Below are 18,068 nucleotides of genomic sequence, written 5' to 3'. Positions count from 1 at the left end.
AGCAGGCAGCTGCAGCTATGATGCTGGTTGTCCCTCCCCCTGGGAGCTGGGTAGGCTTAAGCAGATTCCAGCTGAGAGGCTGAGAGGCTGTTGAGAATCTGCATGGCTCCAGGGTTGGGACCCCAGGCCTCTGTAGCGTGGTTTCGCCAGTGGGATCTTCCGACCCACGGGTTGCACAGTTTCGTGGAAAAAGCACGGTTTCCACGCTGGGTAGCACGCTCACTCACTACCTCCCTTGGCTGGGGGGTGGGGATTCCCCATGTGGCTTTCTGGTGGTCCGCCACACCACCCTGCTCTTCCTTGCTCTCCATGGATCCTGCCAGCCTCGTAGTCAATTCTGATGAGAGAACCTGGATACCTTGGTTGCCAGTGAAGGATTCACATGCCTATTATGGTTGTTTTCTTTTCTTTTTCTTTTTCTTTTTTTTTGCCGCAGAGTTTCACTCTCATTGCCCAGTCTGGAGTACAATGGTGCAATCTTAGCTCACTGCAGCATCCGCCTCTTGGGTTCAAGCAATTCTCCTGCCTCAGCCTCCCGAGTAGCTGGGATTACAGGCATGCACCATCATGCCTGGGTAATTTTTTGTATTTTTGTTAGAGACAAGGTTTCACCATGTTGGCCAGGCTGGTCTTGAACTCCTGACCTCAGGTGATCTGCCTCTCGGCTTCCCAAAGTGCTAGGATTACAGGTGTGAGCCACCGCGCCCGGCCAGATTCTTTTGCATAGGAGCCTCTGTCACCCCCGTTTCTAGTCCGTCATTTTAGCCCCGCCCCCTAATTTTCTTAATACTTGAAAGGGCTATTCAAATGTTCTATTTCATATTGGATAAGTTGAAGTAATTTATATTTTTTGAGAAATCGGTCAATTTCATCTAAGTTGTCAAGTTTTGGTCAAATAGTACTTCCTTATTATCCATTTGGTATCTGCCTGGTCTTTAGTGATAACCCATTTTATTCCTGATATTGGCAATTTGTATCTTCTGTCTTTGTTCTTTGTCAGTCTTGCTAGAAGTTTAATTTTATTGATCTTTTCAAATAAGCAGTTCTTAGTTTTATTTTCTGTATGGCTTTTCTGCTATATCTCATTGATTTCTGCTCTTATCTTTATTATTTCTGTCTTCTGCTTCCTTTGGGCTTAATTTTCTCTTCTTTTTCTAGATCTTGAGGTGGGAACTTAGATTATTGTTTTGAGACTTTTTTCTTTTATAATGTATGCATATAGTGCTATAAATTCTCTTTCTAACTGCTTTAATTCTGTTCCACACATTATGATATGGTATATTTTCTTTTAAATTTAGTTCTTTTTTTTTTTTTTGGTATCCCTTGAGACTTATTTGGCTCCTAGACTAATGAGAAGTTTGTTGTTTAATTTCCAAATGTTTGGAGATTTCCCAACTGTCTTTCTGTTATTGATTTCTGGTTTGATTCTACTGAGTTAGAAAAAACTCTGTACTATTTCAAGTCTTTAAATTTGTTGAGCTTTGTTTTCTGGCGTAGGATGTAGCCAGAAAAAAAATATATTTATATCTATTTTTATTTATATATATAAATATTTATATATAAAATATATATTTTATTTATATAAAAATATATTTTATTTATATATAAATAAAAATGTACATTTCATTTGTATATAATTATTTATATATAAATTTATTTCTAATTAATAAATAAATTCATTTATTTATAATTAATAAATTTTATTTATTTATAATTCTATATAATTATAAATATGTAATTATAAATAATTATATGTAATTATAAATATGTAATTATAAATAATTCTATATAATTATAAATATGTAATTATAAATAATTATATGTAATTATAAATATGTAATTATAAATAATTCTATATAATTATAAATATGTAATTATAAATAATTATATGTAATTATAAATATGTAATTATAAATAATTCTATATAATTATAAATATGTAATTATAAATAATTATATGTAATTATAAATATGTAATTATAAATAATTCTATATAATTATAAATATGTAATTATAAATAATTATATGTAATTATAAATATGTAATTATAAATAATTCTATATAATTATAAATATGTAATTATAAATAATTATATGTAATTATAAATATGTAATTATAAATAATTCTATATAATTATAAATATGTAATTATAAATAATTATATGTAATTATAAATATGTAATTATAAATAATTCTATATAATTATAAATATGTAATTATAAATAATTATATGTAATTATAAATATGTAATTATAAATAATTCTATATAATTATAAATATGTAATTATAAATAATTATATGTAATTATAAATATGTAATTATAAATAATTCTATATAATTATAAATATGTAATTATAAATAATTATATGTAATTATAAATATGTAATTATAAATAATTATATATAATTATAAATAATTATAAATATGTAATTATAAATAATTATATGTAATTATAAATATGTAATTATAAATATGTAATTATAAATATGTAATTATAAATATGTAATTATAAATATGTAATTATAAATATGTAATTATATATAATTATATATAATTATAAATATATAATTATATATAATTATATATAATTATAAATTAATAAAATTTATTTATAAATAAATAAATTTATTTACTTATAATTAATAAATTTATTTATAAGAAATAAATTTATTTATTTATAAGAAATTTATTTATTTATATATAAATTTAAATTAAATTATTTATTTGTTAAGTTTATTTATTAAATTACATTAAAATTATTTATAAAAAATTTTTATATATTATATAAATATTTGTATATTTATAAATTATTTATATATAAATTATTTATAAATAATTTATATATAATTTATAAATAATTTATTTATAAATAAATTTTATTTATATATAAATTTATTTATATATAAATAAAATATAAATATATATTATTTATATATTATATATTTATATTATATATTATATATTTATATATTTTATATATATTTATATCTATATATTATATATTATATATAAATAAAATATATATTATTTATATATTTTATATATTTATATATTATATATTTATATATTTTATATTTATATATAAAATATAAAATATAATATATGTTTATTTTATTTATACATAAATATATAATATATATATTTTATTTGTACACAAATATAATATATATTTTATTTATACACAAATATATAATATATATTTATTTTATTTATACATAAATATATATACATATATATTTATAGATAAATATATTTATATTTGTATATATGTATAATGTGTATACATATATGTATAAATATATTAAATATTTATACCTAAATATATTAAATATTTATACCTAAATATATTAAATATTTATACCTAAATATATTAAATATTTATGCCTAAATATATTAAATATTTATGCCTAAATATATTAAATATTTATGCCTAAATATATTAAATATTTATGCCTAAATATATTAAATATTTATGCCTAAATATATTAAATATTTATACCTAAATATATTAAATATTTATACCTAAATATATTAAATATTTATACCTAAATATATATATAGTATTTAATGTAATATATTTATATTATATTTAATATAAATAATATATTAAATATAATATATATATTTTATTTATATATACTATATATATTTATATATATAATATATATATTTCATGGGTACTTGAATGTTTATTCTCTTGTTGGGTAAAATGTTTTATAAATGCTAGTTAGATTTTTTTCAATAGTGTTACTGCATTCTTCTATATCATAGTTGATGTTCTATCTAGGTGTTGTACCAATTGTTGAGAGAATGTTATTGTAGTCACCACCTATAATGATTTCTGTATTTCTCCTTTCAGTTCTATAAATTTTTGCTGCACATATTTTGCAGCTCTGTTGTTTGGTGCATACACATTTAGGATTTTTATATATATATATTTGATAAAGCCTCTGATTATTATATAATGACTCTATTCCTAGTACTTTTCTTTGCACTAAATCTACTTTAACTCTATTAATATAGCCACTCCTACTTCCTTTATGAGTGTTTGCATGATATATATACTTAAATCTTTTTACTTTCAACCTGCCTGTGTGATTATATTTGATGTGAGTTTCTTGTTAATAGCATATGATTGAGTCATGGTTTTTAAGCCACTCTTCCAGTTTCTGACTTTTAATTTGTGTATTTTGGCCATTTACATTTAATGTAATTATTGACATAGGGCTTATGTTTTTTATTTATTTTTCTATTTGTCCTATTTTTTTCTTTGTTTTCTTTGTTTTTTAAAAACTTTAGGTATTTGGATACATTTTATAATTTGATTAATTTACATAATGTTTTTGAGTAAATTGTTTTGTACAGTTTTTTAAAAAAATTAGGTGGTTGCTCTATATATTACATTATATATACATACCTTTAAACAGCCTATTGATATGGTTGTTTTATCACTCCCAGTGAAATGTAGAAACCTTACCTCCCTTTGCATTACTACCCTCTCCTGTTTATAATCAATTATTTAAATATTTCTTGTACATTCATCTGGGACCACATCAGAGAATGTTGTAACTTTTTTCTACAATTATTAAACATAATTTAGAAGACTCAAGAAGAGAAAGTTTATTATATTTATTTATATTTTGCTTACCTTATTCTTTCTTTCTTGTTGATGTTCCAAAATTTCTTTTTGTTTTTCGAGATGGAGTCTCGCACTGTTGCCCAGGCTAGAGTGCAGTGGTGCAATCTCGGCTCACTGCAACCTCCACCTCCCAGGTTCAAGCGCTTCTCCTGCCTTACCCTCCCGAGTAGCTGGGATTGCAGGCGCCCACCACCATGCCCAGCTATTCTTTTGTATTTTTGGTAGAGATGAGGTTTCACCATGTTGGCCGGGGTAGTCTCAAGTTCCTGAGCTCATGATTCACTTGCCTCAGCCTCCCAAAGTGCTGGGATTACAGGCGTGAGCCACCACACCCAGCCCCTCTCAAAATTTCTTATTTAAATTGTTTTTATGTTTACAAAATCTACTTCAGCCATTCTTTTAGGGTAGTCTGCTGGTGACTAATTTTTTCAGTTTTTCATCATCTGAAAGTGTCTTGATTTCCTCTTAACTCCTGAAGGATATTTTTACTGGATATTTAGGATTGTGGGTTCATAATTCTTTTCTTTCAGCACTTGAAAATTTGCCACTTCCTGTAGCCTCCATGGTTTCTGATGATAAATCCACTGTTTTTCCCTTATAGGAAAAGTGATGTTTCCCTCTCACAGTTTTTTAAGATTTTTTTCTTTGTCTTTACTTTTGTTGAAGTTTGACTATGATGTGTTTTGATATGCACTTCTTTGGGTTTGGCCTGTTTAGAAACACTCATCTTCTTGAATCTGTAAAGGTATGTGTTTTGCCAAATTTGGGAAGTTTTCAGCTATTGTTTCTTTGAGTACTCACTCAAAGAGCCTCACCCTTTTTCTTCTCTCTTGGAATTATGACAGGAGTTAGATCTTTTATTTTAGTCCCACATATCTTGAAGCTCTGTCTACTTTTTTCTTTCAGTTTATTTTCTCTCTGTTGTTCAGATTGAGTAATTTCTATTGTTGTATCTTCCAGTTTACCAATTCTTTCCTTTCCCCATTCTGATGTTCAGCCATCTCTTGCGTTTTTAAAAATTTTGGCTGTCTTTTTTCAGTTCTAATTTTCCATTTGGCTCTTTATATCTTCTATTTTTTTGCTCAGATTTTCTACTTTCATTAGTTTCAAGTGTGTTTGTAATTGCTTACCAAAGCATTTTTGTGATGGCTGCTTAAAAATGTTTGCCACATAATTCTAACGTGTCTGTCATCTTAATGTTGGCATCCATTGCTTGCCTTTTTTCTTTCAGGTTGAGATCTTTCTGGTTCTTGATATGAGTGATATTTTTATTGAAACTTGGATATTTTGGGTATTATGTTATGAATCTTATTTAAATGATCTGTTTTAGCTTGGTTATTGTGACATTACTCCAGCTGGGGAAGGGTGGGCAATAAATTGTTACTGAGATGTGGAGATAAAGGTTCCCACTCAGTCTCTGTTGACATCTGAGGCAGTGGGTTCTCCTTTTACCACTTGATGGGAGTGGGAGTTCTGGTTTCCCACTAGACTCCACTGATATCACCCTGGGAAGGGTAGAAGTGTTTTATTATTGCTCCCTATCTGGCCTCCACTGTCAGTATGGGTTTGGGGAAAGTCTTAACTCTTCACTAGGCTTTTCCCAGAACTACCTCAGTGCGGTAGGAAAGAGGTATCTCCTTCTGCCAGGTGGGGTGGAAGTCCAGGCTCCTCACAGAGTCTCCAGTGGGGCTCATTACCTGCTGGTGGGATGACACTTCCAACTCCCTACTAGGTCTTCTCTGGCAACACCCTGGCAGGAGGATTGGCCCCCTGCCCTCCCCGACGTTACATCCTGGTGAGGGTGAAAGTCTAGGCTCCCCACTCAGCCCTTGCCAGTGTGGGTTATGGTGAGTCAGTTTTTTTCTATGGTATTTAGCTGGAGTACAGAGGTTATCTTCTAAACATTTCTGCCTTGCAAGACTGCTCCTTTCCTGATCTTTTGCCTGGAGAGACCATCCTTTTTAAAAAATTATCTGTGCTTGTTGCTGTTTTCAGGCTGCCAGCTTCTCTAGTACCTGGGATATGTGAGGCAAAAATAAAACTCAAGGAACTTACAGCAGTGTTGTTCTTTGGGTCCCAAGTTTCCTAGCTTCTTCACTCCACATTTCACAGTCTTATTTTTTTTTGTTTTTTTGTTTTTTAAATAAATAACATCCAGGGATTTTAGTTATACCACCAGTGACTTTTTGTAAGTTGAAATCTTTGCGTGCATTCCTCTATTTAAGTTCCACTTTTCCTTTATTTCTCAGTGGAAGCATTGCTTCTTCTGAGATGCTCATTCTGAGCCGGCACACGAGTCTGGGTCCCCTGTTATACTCCCCCCTAGCACCCTATACTTCTTCTTGTAATAACTGTTGAGAACCTGTCTCGTCTGCTTGCCTGTAAACTCCTTGAGGGCAAGAATTGGTCCCAACTTGAATAAATGAGTGACACCTTCATTTGTAAAGTAAGACAATTGAAATAGATGAACTCAAAGTCTCGGTCTCTCTTTCTCTCCTCTTTTCCTTCTGTCTTCCTTTTATCTCTTCCTCTCTCCCATGTATCCTCTTTCAATTCTCTTCTCTTTTTCTCCACCACCCTCTAAATAATTCCCAAAATAAAATTGTTCCTGAAGTCTTCTCCTGAGCTCTGACATTAGATTTTATCATGAAAAGCAAAATTGAAATTTTGGTCATCTGTTAGATGAATAAAGACATCTAATTATGGTTTTATCTTGCACTTATTTGAATACTAGGAATGTTTATTCATCTTGTCCACAACGATTGAGCATCTCCTATGTGCCAAGCTCTCTGGGTTCACAAAACAAAGTCTGTTTTCCCATGAAGCTGATGAAGAGTTTTTCATCTATTTATTGATCATTTACATATTTTTTGGGGGGAATTACGTTCCACATCAGTTGCTCATCTATCTGCTGCCCTCTGTCCCATTACAGGGTTTAACAAATATTTTGCTCAGAAGTATGGAAGATGAAAAATTTTAAAAATCCTCTCCCCTATTCAGTTAGCATGTATTGTGGCTCACCAGATAGATCATAGAGTCAAACAAAAACCTCTTCATCAAAGAACAAGTCTGAATAGTCTACTCATTATGACTAATTTTATATAATCTTAAGTAATTCAGATTTGAATTCAAATAGTCACTTGAGGCTAATAGTCACTTGAGGCTAGTAGTCACTGTCTTAGATAGAGCTGTGTGTTCTTGGGAAAGTTACTTACCCTCTGTGAGTCTTTGATTCCTCATCATTCTGACAATGAAGAATAAATAAGACAGGCTGACAAATGCAAAGAACTCAATTAAAACATTAAAGAGCACAAAGACCAAAGTCTTGTGATTTTTGGCACTTTACTTTTATAACAAATATGTGATCCCACTGTATAACAACAGTTAAATACTATACATTGCAAGAGGGAATTGAAGAGCTGGATTTATTGAAACCATTTTAACAAGAACCAGTTGCAGTGTTAGGTTGTGATTGCAAAGGAACCTGCCCAGACTTTAATTTGTCATCTTGTTTTATTTTAAAATGATGCTCAATTTGCATTTCCCAGATGTCAGAGGCAGTGATGAGAGGTCCTGGGTAACAAACCTTTAATATCAGCAAGGTTTTAAACAAAACCTGACATTTCTCTGATGAGCTAAAATTCTACTCACTTCAGAGAGAGCGCCGAGTAAGATTGTTTTAGTCTCACAATGTGGTCGGTCATGCTGATCATCCATTTCACTTATTTCACACGTAATTGCAATCCCTTACATCTGTAGAGGGTGCTTTAGTTGATTAAGCACTTCCACATGCCTTATCTCATTTAATCCCCGAAGCAACCGTGTGAAGATGGTAGCAGGTGATTTAAGATGAAGGATCAAAGGCTCACAGTGGGTAAGTGACTTGTCCAGGAGCACACAGGTACTAAGTGGCTAAAGAGGAATCACTACATGGCCACATATTTATCACGCCTTAAATGTAATTGCATAGTAATGTCATGTAATGCTAAATACACCAAAGATAAATGTCTTTATACTTCTTTCTCTTTTTTTCTCCAGTCATGAAATATCTGTATACTTCTTGATTTATGCTTCCTTATCACAAACTATGTTCTTTACACTATGTCATGTCATTGTCACAAATCTTATTTTCCCTCTTTCTCTGAGGTGGAGTAAACTATGTTATGACTCACTTATGTTTCTGAGTGTGTATAAAAATGCATCTTTGTAAAAGCCTTTTATTAAACTCCCTCCCAATTATCCGGTATGGCTATTCTATTTCTTGCTGTGATCTTGACTACTGCATTGCTGGAGTTAAGATGAGTTAGACTAATTGTAGCTTTTTTTTTTTTTCGAGTCTCACACTGTCGCCCGGGCTGGAGTGCAATGGCGCAATCTCGACTCACTGCAACCTCTGCCTCCTGGGTTCAAGCAATTGTCCTGCTTCAGCCTCCCGAATAGGTGGGATTACAGGTGCCCACCACCATGACTGGCTAATTTTTTGTATTTTTAGTAGAGATGGGGTTTCATCATGTTGGCCAGGCTGGTCTCGAACTCCTGACTTCATGATCTGCCCGCCTTATCCTCCCAAAGTGCTGCGATTACAGGCATGAGCCACTGTGCCCAGCTGTAGCTTTTTATCTGTGAAATGAAACATTTCCGTTAGCTTCTGGGAAATAGAGAAACTCAGATTCAGCAGGAGCCTTAAAAGCCTAAGCTTTCACATTAGTGGATCATAGTTCACGTGTTCCTTAGTTAGTCTGCCATTTACTAACTATGTGATGAGACAAGTTATTTAATCACTCTGAATTTAAGTTTCCTCATTGGTAAAATATAATTGATAATGGTATATATTTATAGAGTCATTGTAAAAATAATTAGCATAGTCCCTGGCAGGTAGTGATTCAATAAAAGTTCGCCATGAAAATAAATGGTCTCTTTCTGGATTAAGAGACTGGCTGGCTGGATTAGTGAGTAATCTCAATTTTTTTGTAAAACATGCTAATTAATATCCACAGCATCCTGAATAATCATTGCTAGTACACCTCACTTATTCATTGGTAGACTTTTGGTCTCAAAAGTTGAGTTATATGTTTCCCAAGGATAATTTGCATTAGTTCCCAAACCAGTTGATGCTCGTTGCATTTATAGTAATTTGATTTAATCACCTATTATGTAAACTGGTGCACTAGTTTTCTGTTGCTGCTTTAACAAAGCACCACAAACTTAGTGGCTTAAAACAACACAAATGTAATATCTTACCAAAGTATTGGAGTCTGAAATGGGCTTCACTAGACTAAAATCAAGTTTTTGAGCCAGGTGCAGTGGCTCATACCTGTGGTCCCAGCTACTCAGGAGGCTGAGGTGCGAGGATTGCTTCAGCCTAGATGTTCAAGGCTGCAGTGAGTTATGATCATGCCACTGCACTCCAGCCTGGGTGACAGACTGAGACTCCATCTTTAAAATAATTGAAAAAAATCAAGATGTTGGCAGGGATGCATTCTTCCAGAAGCTCTAAGGGAGAGAGATCTGTCCCCTTTATTTTTTCAACTTCAAGAGGCCACCTGCATTCCTTGGCTTGTCGCTGGCCCCTACCTCCATCTTCAGTCCTTCCCCATAGCATCTTTAAATTATACTCTGGCTCTCCACTTCTCTTTTATAAGGGCCCCTGTGATTGGGCCTGCTGGATAATCTAGCATAGTATCTTCACGTTAAGATTCCCAACTTCATTATAACTGTGAAGTCCCTTCTGCCATGTGAGGTAACAGGCTCACAGGTTCCAAGGATTAGGGCACGGACATCTTTCAGGGACCACTATTCTGCTCACCACAACTGGTGACATTTGAGAGGAGAGAGAGGATATTTTTATGAACCCTACTTTCTTGCTTTTGAAAAACTCATTAAGTTAAATTGAAAAAAGATTGCTTTTGAGTTAGATGTGGGCTGGCTAAGTGTAAAATTTTAGGACACTTGTGAAAATCTAGAAGGATTCTGTACTCAGATTGCTTCAGAAATATGTTAATGTTCTTGCTTCATCTAGAGAAACAAATGGTAAATCAGAAGGTGCAGTATGGTTTTGATTTATGGAAGGAAGATAATGCAGAGTAATATGAGTACTGTTTTTTAAAGATTTTCCACTTTAAGATAAAATTATTCACTTTCTCAGTTAACCAGCCAACTGCCAATCTTAATTGTGCAGATTTTATATTATTTAATCCAACCCACACCCATTCCCATCCCTTTTGTTTCTGAGGCTAGAGAATGGATTTATGTTGGTGATGCTTCACGTGTTAGGTGAAGTCTTGGATTTCATTGAGATTTTTTTTCTTTTTGAGACAAGATCTCACTCTATCTTCCAGGCTGGAGTGCCGTGGCATGATCACAGCTCACTGCAGCCTTGACCTTCTGGGCTCAAGTGATCCTCCCACCTCAGCCTCCCGAGTAGCGAGTAGCTGGGACTACAGGTGTATGCCACCATGCACAGCTGTTTTTCTTTTTCTTTTTTTTTTTTTTTTGTAGAGACAGGGTCTGACTATGTTGCCCAGGCTGATCTCAAACTCCTGGGCTCAACCATTCTTCCACCGAGAATTTGATGAAAGCTAAGGCTGACCTTGAAAAACACCTATACAAATAATGTGTTCCTTTATTTTTAGTGCCTTGGATAATGAAGAGTTGAGTCATTATTCTCTTCAATTCTTGGTCCACTATCACGTTTAGTCCTTGTATTTATTATATTTTAATCTTCACTTCCCATCCCCATTTCCACTCCTACCCCTGTACTATCCTCCCCATAGATACCCACTGTTTTATTTAATACTTGCTCTTGGATAGTTATGTATCATTGAAAGACAATTAGTATTGTTTTGCATACTCAACATTTCATCTACAATTTTGGTAATTTTATGCATCTCTGAAGGTTATTTTTGGATACTAGAGGATCTATAGGCCTCAGGTCAAGAAACTTTGCCATAAATCTGAATTATCCAGTACAGTGAATGTCAGGCTCATGTGACTATTTAAATTCAAATTAAAATTACTTAACATTATATCCAATTAAAATTTTGGTTTCTAGGTCTCACTAGCCACATTTCAAGTGCTCAGTAGTTGTACGTGTCTAGTGGCACATTTGTGCAGGACAGTGCAGATATAGAACATGTCCATCAATGTAGAAAGTTCTATTGGACAACACTGTGCTAGTGATCTATATGAACTCTTCCACCTCTAGCACTAATGATTAGTTTTGGTTGGAAAACTTTTCTCTATCTGTCATGCCTTTTTACATGTGTGGAGTAACTCATTTCTCAAAAGTGTGTTAGGGAGTCTCTGATAAAGTAGTTGGGAGACAGGCTCAGGACATGAAAACTGTAAGCGATGGTTCTAGATTCAGCAAGATAAAGGACTGCAAAATGTGTTCCTAATCAGTTGCTCTCTGGTGGAATTCTACAGTGACATAAACTGAAATCCAGGAGGCCACAAGTATAATCCCAAAAATTTAAATATAACACTTCAGATTTTGAGCACCTGTTTATTTATAGCTACCTTTAGTGATAGTGTTATTATTGTAATTATTGTAACCATTGTCACAGAATGTCCAGACTGGTATGCAGGTATAGCTCATTACCAGGAGGAAAACACAGAAGGTGATATATAGCAGCTTTTTGCTTTCCTCATTGAACTATCCTTTGGTCTACAAAAGTCTACTCTAGGAGATAATTCAGAGGCTTCTGCTGTCTTTAATCTCCTTATCTCCCTTCTACTCCTGAGGGTTCAGATTTCCCCCTGGAATCAGGGACATGAAGTCCTCTATTCTGGTCCCTGCTGAGAGGGAAAGGTTGATCTTTATGGCCTGTGCCTCCTTTTATAGAAAGAGGCGCAGGTATTTCTGATTCATTGTAATGGAGACACAAACTCGTTTCTTTGCTAAATTTGACGATTTCTCATAGCATAATTTCAAAAGTAGTGAGGGGTAGAAGGAACAAAGTATAGTGAGGAAGGGAGAAATGACCTGCCATGTTGTAATTAGCCTCATTTTACTAACGAAGACAGTAAGGCTAAGAATGGTTTAATGTCATGCCCCAGATTATTCAGATAGTAAGTGTTTGGCTCCAAATCCAGTGCTTTTTCCCATGTCGTACTCTCTAACAATTTGGAATGAAGAGTTCCACAGTGTTCAGACCACTTTGATGGGTGAATATCTCTCTGACACATTGGACTCACTGGATTCCCTGTCAGTATGCATCTTAGTCACTCTGCATTTTAGGAATGGAGCAGGATTATGGCTGAGAATAGAAGCCAATATTAACATTTGCCTTGGTCCATAGCTGTGATCAATGGATCAATGAAAGGATCCTTATGTTCAAAACTGAGTATGTTCCAAAAACTCTGGGAATCCCGGCAGATAATTTCCCCTGTGAAATGCAAATATATGCTTTAAACATTAGTACACATGCAACAATGTAGAACATGTAAGAGTTAAAGAGGAAAGAAACACGAAATGCAGCTGGCAGTTAAAGACAGGTTTTCTTTAGTTAAAACCTGAGAGACACTCCTGGCCAATTTCTATCAGGAGTGCTTTCTCTTACAGACTAAGAGTATGTATTAGTTTTAGGGTGAGGGGGCTTATCAGAAGCTTCGAATGTTCCTGTTTGAGGGAGAAGTTTTATGGTGGGGTTGGAATGTCTCTGGGTGGAGGGGAGTTTGCCTTGGGGCAGGCATCTTTCTGGCCAGAGGGATGCCATCTCGAGACTGGCATCTTCCCAGCTGGAGGGGGTTTATCTCGGGGCTAGCCTGTCTCTGGTTGGGGAGGAGTTTGGAATGTTTCTGGTTAGAGATGTTATTTGTGGTTTATGGTCATGCTGACCTTAGTCATTAGACTGATGGCTTTTGGATTTAGGCAGTTTTTTTTTTTTATTAAGGTGAACTTTAGAATGAGGGGCTTGTCCAAGATGGCGATGCTCCTGCTCTGTCAGAACAAAGTTGCGATGTGATATGATGTGATGTGGATGCTGAGTAGTTATCTAGGCTCACTCACAGGTAACAAACTTGCTTTTGTACTTCTTCCAACCAACCTCATCCTCATTAGCATGGGTGATTCAAATTTATGCCTCAGCAAAATTACAAATGACTCCTGGTCATGGATCTTCATGCCATGCATGAATAGTCAAAATCACCTTAGTCTGGCATTTTGAGAGTGTTCTAGTTATTAGTGCTGCTTGTTAAATATTACCTGCTTTCTACATTACGGGCATGGGGTAGAATTACACTTCTCTTCTATTCTTTGAAATTGGGCATGGCTATGAGAATTACTTTGGCCAGTGTGTTGGGAGAAAAGCTGAGTGTTGGGAGAAGCTGAGGCAGGGCTTGCATGTCTGACATAATGTAAAAGAGTCTTGGAACATGTCCAGGGTCCAGGGTCTAAAACTCCTCATGGCCTTTGGAACACTAAGCTCTGTGCTAAAGGGTGGAAGGCTACCCTGACGCACCATAATCTAAACCCAGGGCATAAATCCCCTTGTGGCTCTGGAATGTGTCTAGACTTGCTGGCTCCTTGCTTCTAGCCCTCTCAGGCTCCTAGATTGATTGTGTCTTAGAATTGGCCATATAAAGGCTAAACCATCACAACTGTAAATCTTGTGCTTAATGCAACGCTCCCTTTCAACCCCACATTCTCACCACCTGTTTCTTTGATCACCAATAAATAGTCTGGGCTTGCAGAGCTCAGGGCCTTCACAGCCTCCATACTCACATTGGCCCCCTGGACCCACTTTATCTCTCAAACTGTCTTTTCTCATTCTCTTGACTCCACTGGACTTCATTGCCCCCACGACCTGGTGTTGGGTCTGATCACCCCAACATTCCTGGCTGCCCAACATGGGGCAAGAAAGACTCCGATGAAGGAATGCTAGAGCGTGTAAAACAGAGGACGCATCATCAACGGACACCCGAGGATGACTGAAAGAAGCTCAGTGGGAAAGCTGAGTACTCGGAAGAACCAGGGTAACAATGGGACAAAGTGAAAGCAAACATTCTGCTTACTCGAATTTCTTAAAGCATTTATTATGTAGAGGGTGAGGCATGGGGTGTAAGACCCAGTGGAATCTGAGGCTTGTTTATTCAGAGGGCCCCACTTAGAGAAAAAGAAGACAAAGTGAGGACTTAGAAGGAACCTGGGCAAGTAAAGTCATCTTGAAGCTTCAGTTTCATGGTTAACCTGCCTCTGCTAGAGAAAAACAGATTTAATGAGAACAGAGGCATGATATGGGCTGAATGTAAAGAAATTTGGACTCAAGGCCCCAAGGAATATTTGTTTGAGTTGTGGAATATGCTTGATTTTGGTATGTTAGCAATTTTTTCAGCATCATTCATTGTAAGATTCAGGGCATTCTGGCATGCTTCCGAAACACAGAGCATCGTTGATACAAATGATACTTTGAAGGACTTGACAAAAGTAACATTGGGAGATAATGTGAAATACTACAATTTGGCCAGGAGGGAGTGGGACCCCTCTGATCCTCAGATGGTGTCTAAAGGTCTTTGTGCAGTTGCTGTGGTTTTGAGTTTCTCTGGGATAGCTTGTATTTTGCCAGCAAATGAAAGCTTTGGACCTCTGCAGATGTTGCTTGGAGGAGCAGTCAAAGACATCTTCAGGTTCATGGTCATATTCATTATGGTGTTTGTGGCCTTTATGATTGGAACGTTCAACTTCTACTCCTACTACATTGGTGCAAAACAAAATGAAGCCTTCACAACAGTTGAAGAGAGTTTTAAGACACTGTTCTGGGCTATATTTGGACTTTCTGAAGTGAAATCAGTGGTCATCAACTATAACCACAAATTCATTGAAAATATTGGTTATGTTCGTTATGGAGTCTATAATGTTACAATGGTCATTGTTTTGCTAAATGTGTTAATTGCCATGATCAACAATTCATTCCAGGAAACTGAGGATGATGCTGATGTGGAGTAGAAATTTGCAAGGGCCAAACTCTGGTTTTCCTGCTTTGGGAGGGGAGAGCACTTCCTGTTCCCTTCAATCTGGTTCCAGGTCCGGGGTCCCTGTTTTGTCTCTTGCTGAAGCTTAAAGTGTGGATTTCTGAGCTCTACCCAGGGCCATAAAAAAGGTTTCCAGGAAGATGTAGAGATAAGTAAGTAGAGATAGAGATAAATAGAGATAGATAGGAAAAGACAGGGACTTGCAGGAACTCACAGGAACTAACAGGTATCATAGGGACAGACAGGGACAGGCAGGGATAGATGAAGACTAACAATATAAGGTCAGTGCCCTAAAGAGATACTGATCAGTGCCCTAAAGATGTACAAAAGCAAAGACTAGCAATATAAGGTCAGTGCCCTAAAGAGGTACAAAAGCAAAGACTAGCAATGTAAGGTCAGTGCCCTAGAGAGGTACTGGTCAGTGCCCTAAAGAGGTACAAACATAGAGACTAGCAAAGACTAGCAGAGATTTGCAGGGACAGACAGGAATATTCTGAATTATGGAAATTAGCTATGGCTCAAAGTCCAGTCAAAGTCTGAGAGGGAAAATATAAAATGAACAGAGGGGAGGGAGGTAAGGATAAAAATGCTCTTTCTTTTCTCTCCAATGGGACCTTTTGGATTCAAAGTTGTGCTAGCAATAGGAAATGTTACTCTTGATATAAATACACACTTTATTACATGCCCTGAATGTTGCTTGTTTACCTGCCTTGATTCAACCTTTGATAAAAATCAAACTGTCTTGATAATTAAAGCCAGGGAAGGAGTTTGGATCCCTGTGTCTCTAAATAGACCATGGGAGACATCACCATCTATTTGTATTGTAACTGAGATCCTTAAAAAACTCTTATCCCATTCCAAAAGATTTACAGTTGAAGGCCATTGGAGGCTCTACATTTGTGGATTTTGTTCTGGTGGTTGTGTGCTTGTGCTGTCTCCTTTTAGTCTACAGATGCAGAAGCCACCTCTGAAGAGGAAGCTGCCTCTGAAGAGAAAGCCGTCATCAAGAACAAGCAATGATAGCTGTGGCGGTTTTATGAAAAAGAAAAGGGGGGCATGTTGAGAGGAAAGCTGAGTATTGGGAGAAGGTGAGGCAGGGCTTGCATGTCTGACATAATGTAAAAGAGTCTTGGAACATGTCCAGGGTCCAGGGTCTAAAACCCCTCATGGCCTTTGGAACACCAAGCTCTGTGCTAAAGGGTGGAAGGCTACCCTGATGCACCATAATCTAAGCCCAGGGCATAAAACCCCTCGTGGGTTGGATAGAATCCAGGGCTCAGGGCATGAAACCCCTCATGGCTTTGGAATATGTCTAGACTTGCTGGCTCCTTGCTTCTAGCCCTCCCAGTCTCCTAGATTGATTGTGTCTTGGAATTGGCCATATAAATGCTAAACCATCACAACTGTAAATCAGGTGCTTAATGCAATGCTCCCTTTCAACCCCACATTCTTACCACCTGTTTCTTTGTTTGATCACCAATAAATAGTCTGGGCTTCCAGAACTCTGGGCCTTCACAGCCTCCATACTCACGTTGGCCCCCTGGACCCACTTTATCTCTCAAACTGTCTTTTCTCATTCCTTTGACTCCACTGGACTTCATTGCCCCAATGACCTGGTGTTCGGTCTGATCACCCTACCACAATGAAATGTTATAATTTACTTCCAGACAGAAGCTTCAAGAGCTATTGTACAATTTGTGTGGGCAGAGCAAGCTCCCACAGTTTGAGTGAAAGTTCAAAGTGTGAAAAGTTAATAGACATGCTACAGAAGGTTGAGGTGGAAAGCTGTCAGTGTGAAAAGCTACAGCTGGTGTCTGAACTGGGCTGAGGAAACTGATGCAAGGCAATTTATATTTAACCTACATAATTGTATATCCATCATACTTTGCCTATCCATTCTCCCAGAGATAGGCATCTTGGTGGACTCCAACTTCCTGCTCCTGGTCCTAAAAATAGTGCCAGTGAACATACTTGTACATATTTGCCTATCTGTCTACATATCTATCCATCCATCTCCAGGAATGAAATTGCTAATAGGCATTGACCAAGACAGAATTAATGTTCTTCTCAGCTTGACTAAAATTTAGACTGATTTCTCCCTGACTATAGATCCCTGACCTCCTTTTGCTTAGAGCATTTACTTGAGAAAATATGCAATTGTAAATTCTTTCTTTCCCTTTTTTTCTCTTTCTTTCTTTCTCTTTCTTTCTTTCTTTCTCTCTCTCTTTCTCTCTCTCTCTTTCTCTCTTTCCCCCTCTGTCCCTCCCTCCCTCACCTCCCTCCTTCCTTCCTTCCTTCCTTCTCTCTTTCGCTGTTTCTTTCTTTTCTGAGATAGTGTCTTTCTCTGTCAGCCAGGCTATAGTGCAGTGGCAGGATCAGGGTTCACTGCAACCTCCATCTCGTGGGCTCAAGCAATCCTCCCACCTCAGCCTCTGGAGTAGCTGAGACTACTCTGGCTAT

The 18,068-nt window shown here is 35.9% G+C and overlaps 2 protein-coding genes across 4 annotated transcripts in view; both read left to right on the top strand.

Annotated features, from left to right (window-relative positions):
* Positions 1 to 18,068, top strand: part of PRELID2 (PRELI domain containing 2) — a 336,098-nt gene that overhangs the window by 91,955 nt on the left and 226,075 nt on the right. The window lies entirely within an intron of this gene.
* LOC129533630 (short transient receptor potential channel 6-like) lies at positions 13,427 to 17,992 on the top strand. The gene has a single exon (XM_055387292.2). The coding sequence runs from the start codon at positions 14,818 to 14,820 to the stop codon at positions 15,580 to 15,582; it is 765 nt and encodes a 254-aa protein (XP_055243267.1). The 5' UTR covers positions 13,427 to 14,817; the 3' UTR covers positions 15,583 to 17,992.

Source organism: Gorilla gorilla, chromosome 4, assembly GCF_029281585.2.
Source record: "Gorilla gorilla gorilla isolate KB3781 chromosome 4, NHGRI_mGorGor1-v2.1_pri, whole genome shotgun sequence".
Taxonomy (NCBI): Eukaryota; Metazoa; Chordata; class Mammalia; order Primates; family Hominidae; genus Gorilla; species Gorilla gorilla.
The sequence above is the reverse complement of the archived record's forward strand: the minus strand, read 5'-3'. Positions and strand labels throughout refer to the sequence as shown.

Coding starts and splice junctions, on each gene's coding strand:
- LOC129533630 (XM_055387292.2), top strand. CDS start 14,818: ATGGTTAACCTGCCTCTGCTAGAGAAAAACAGATTTAATGAGAACAGA.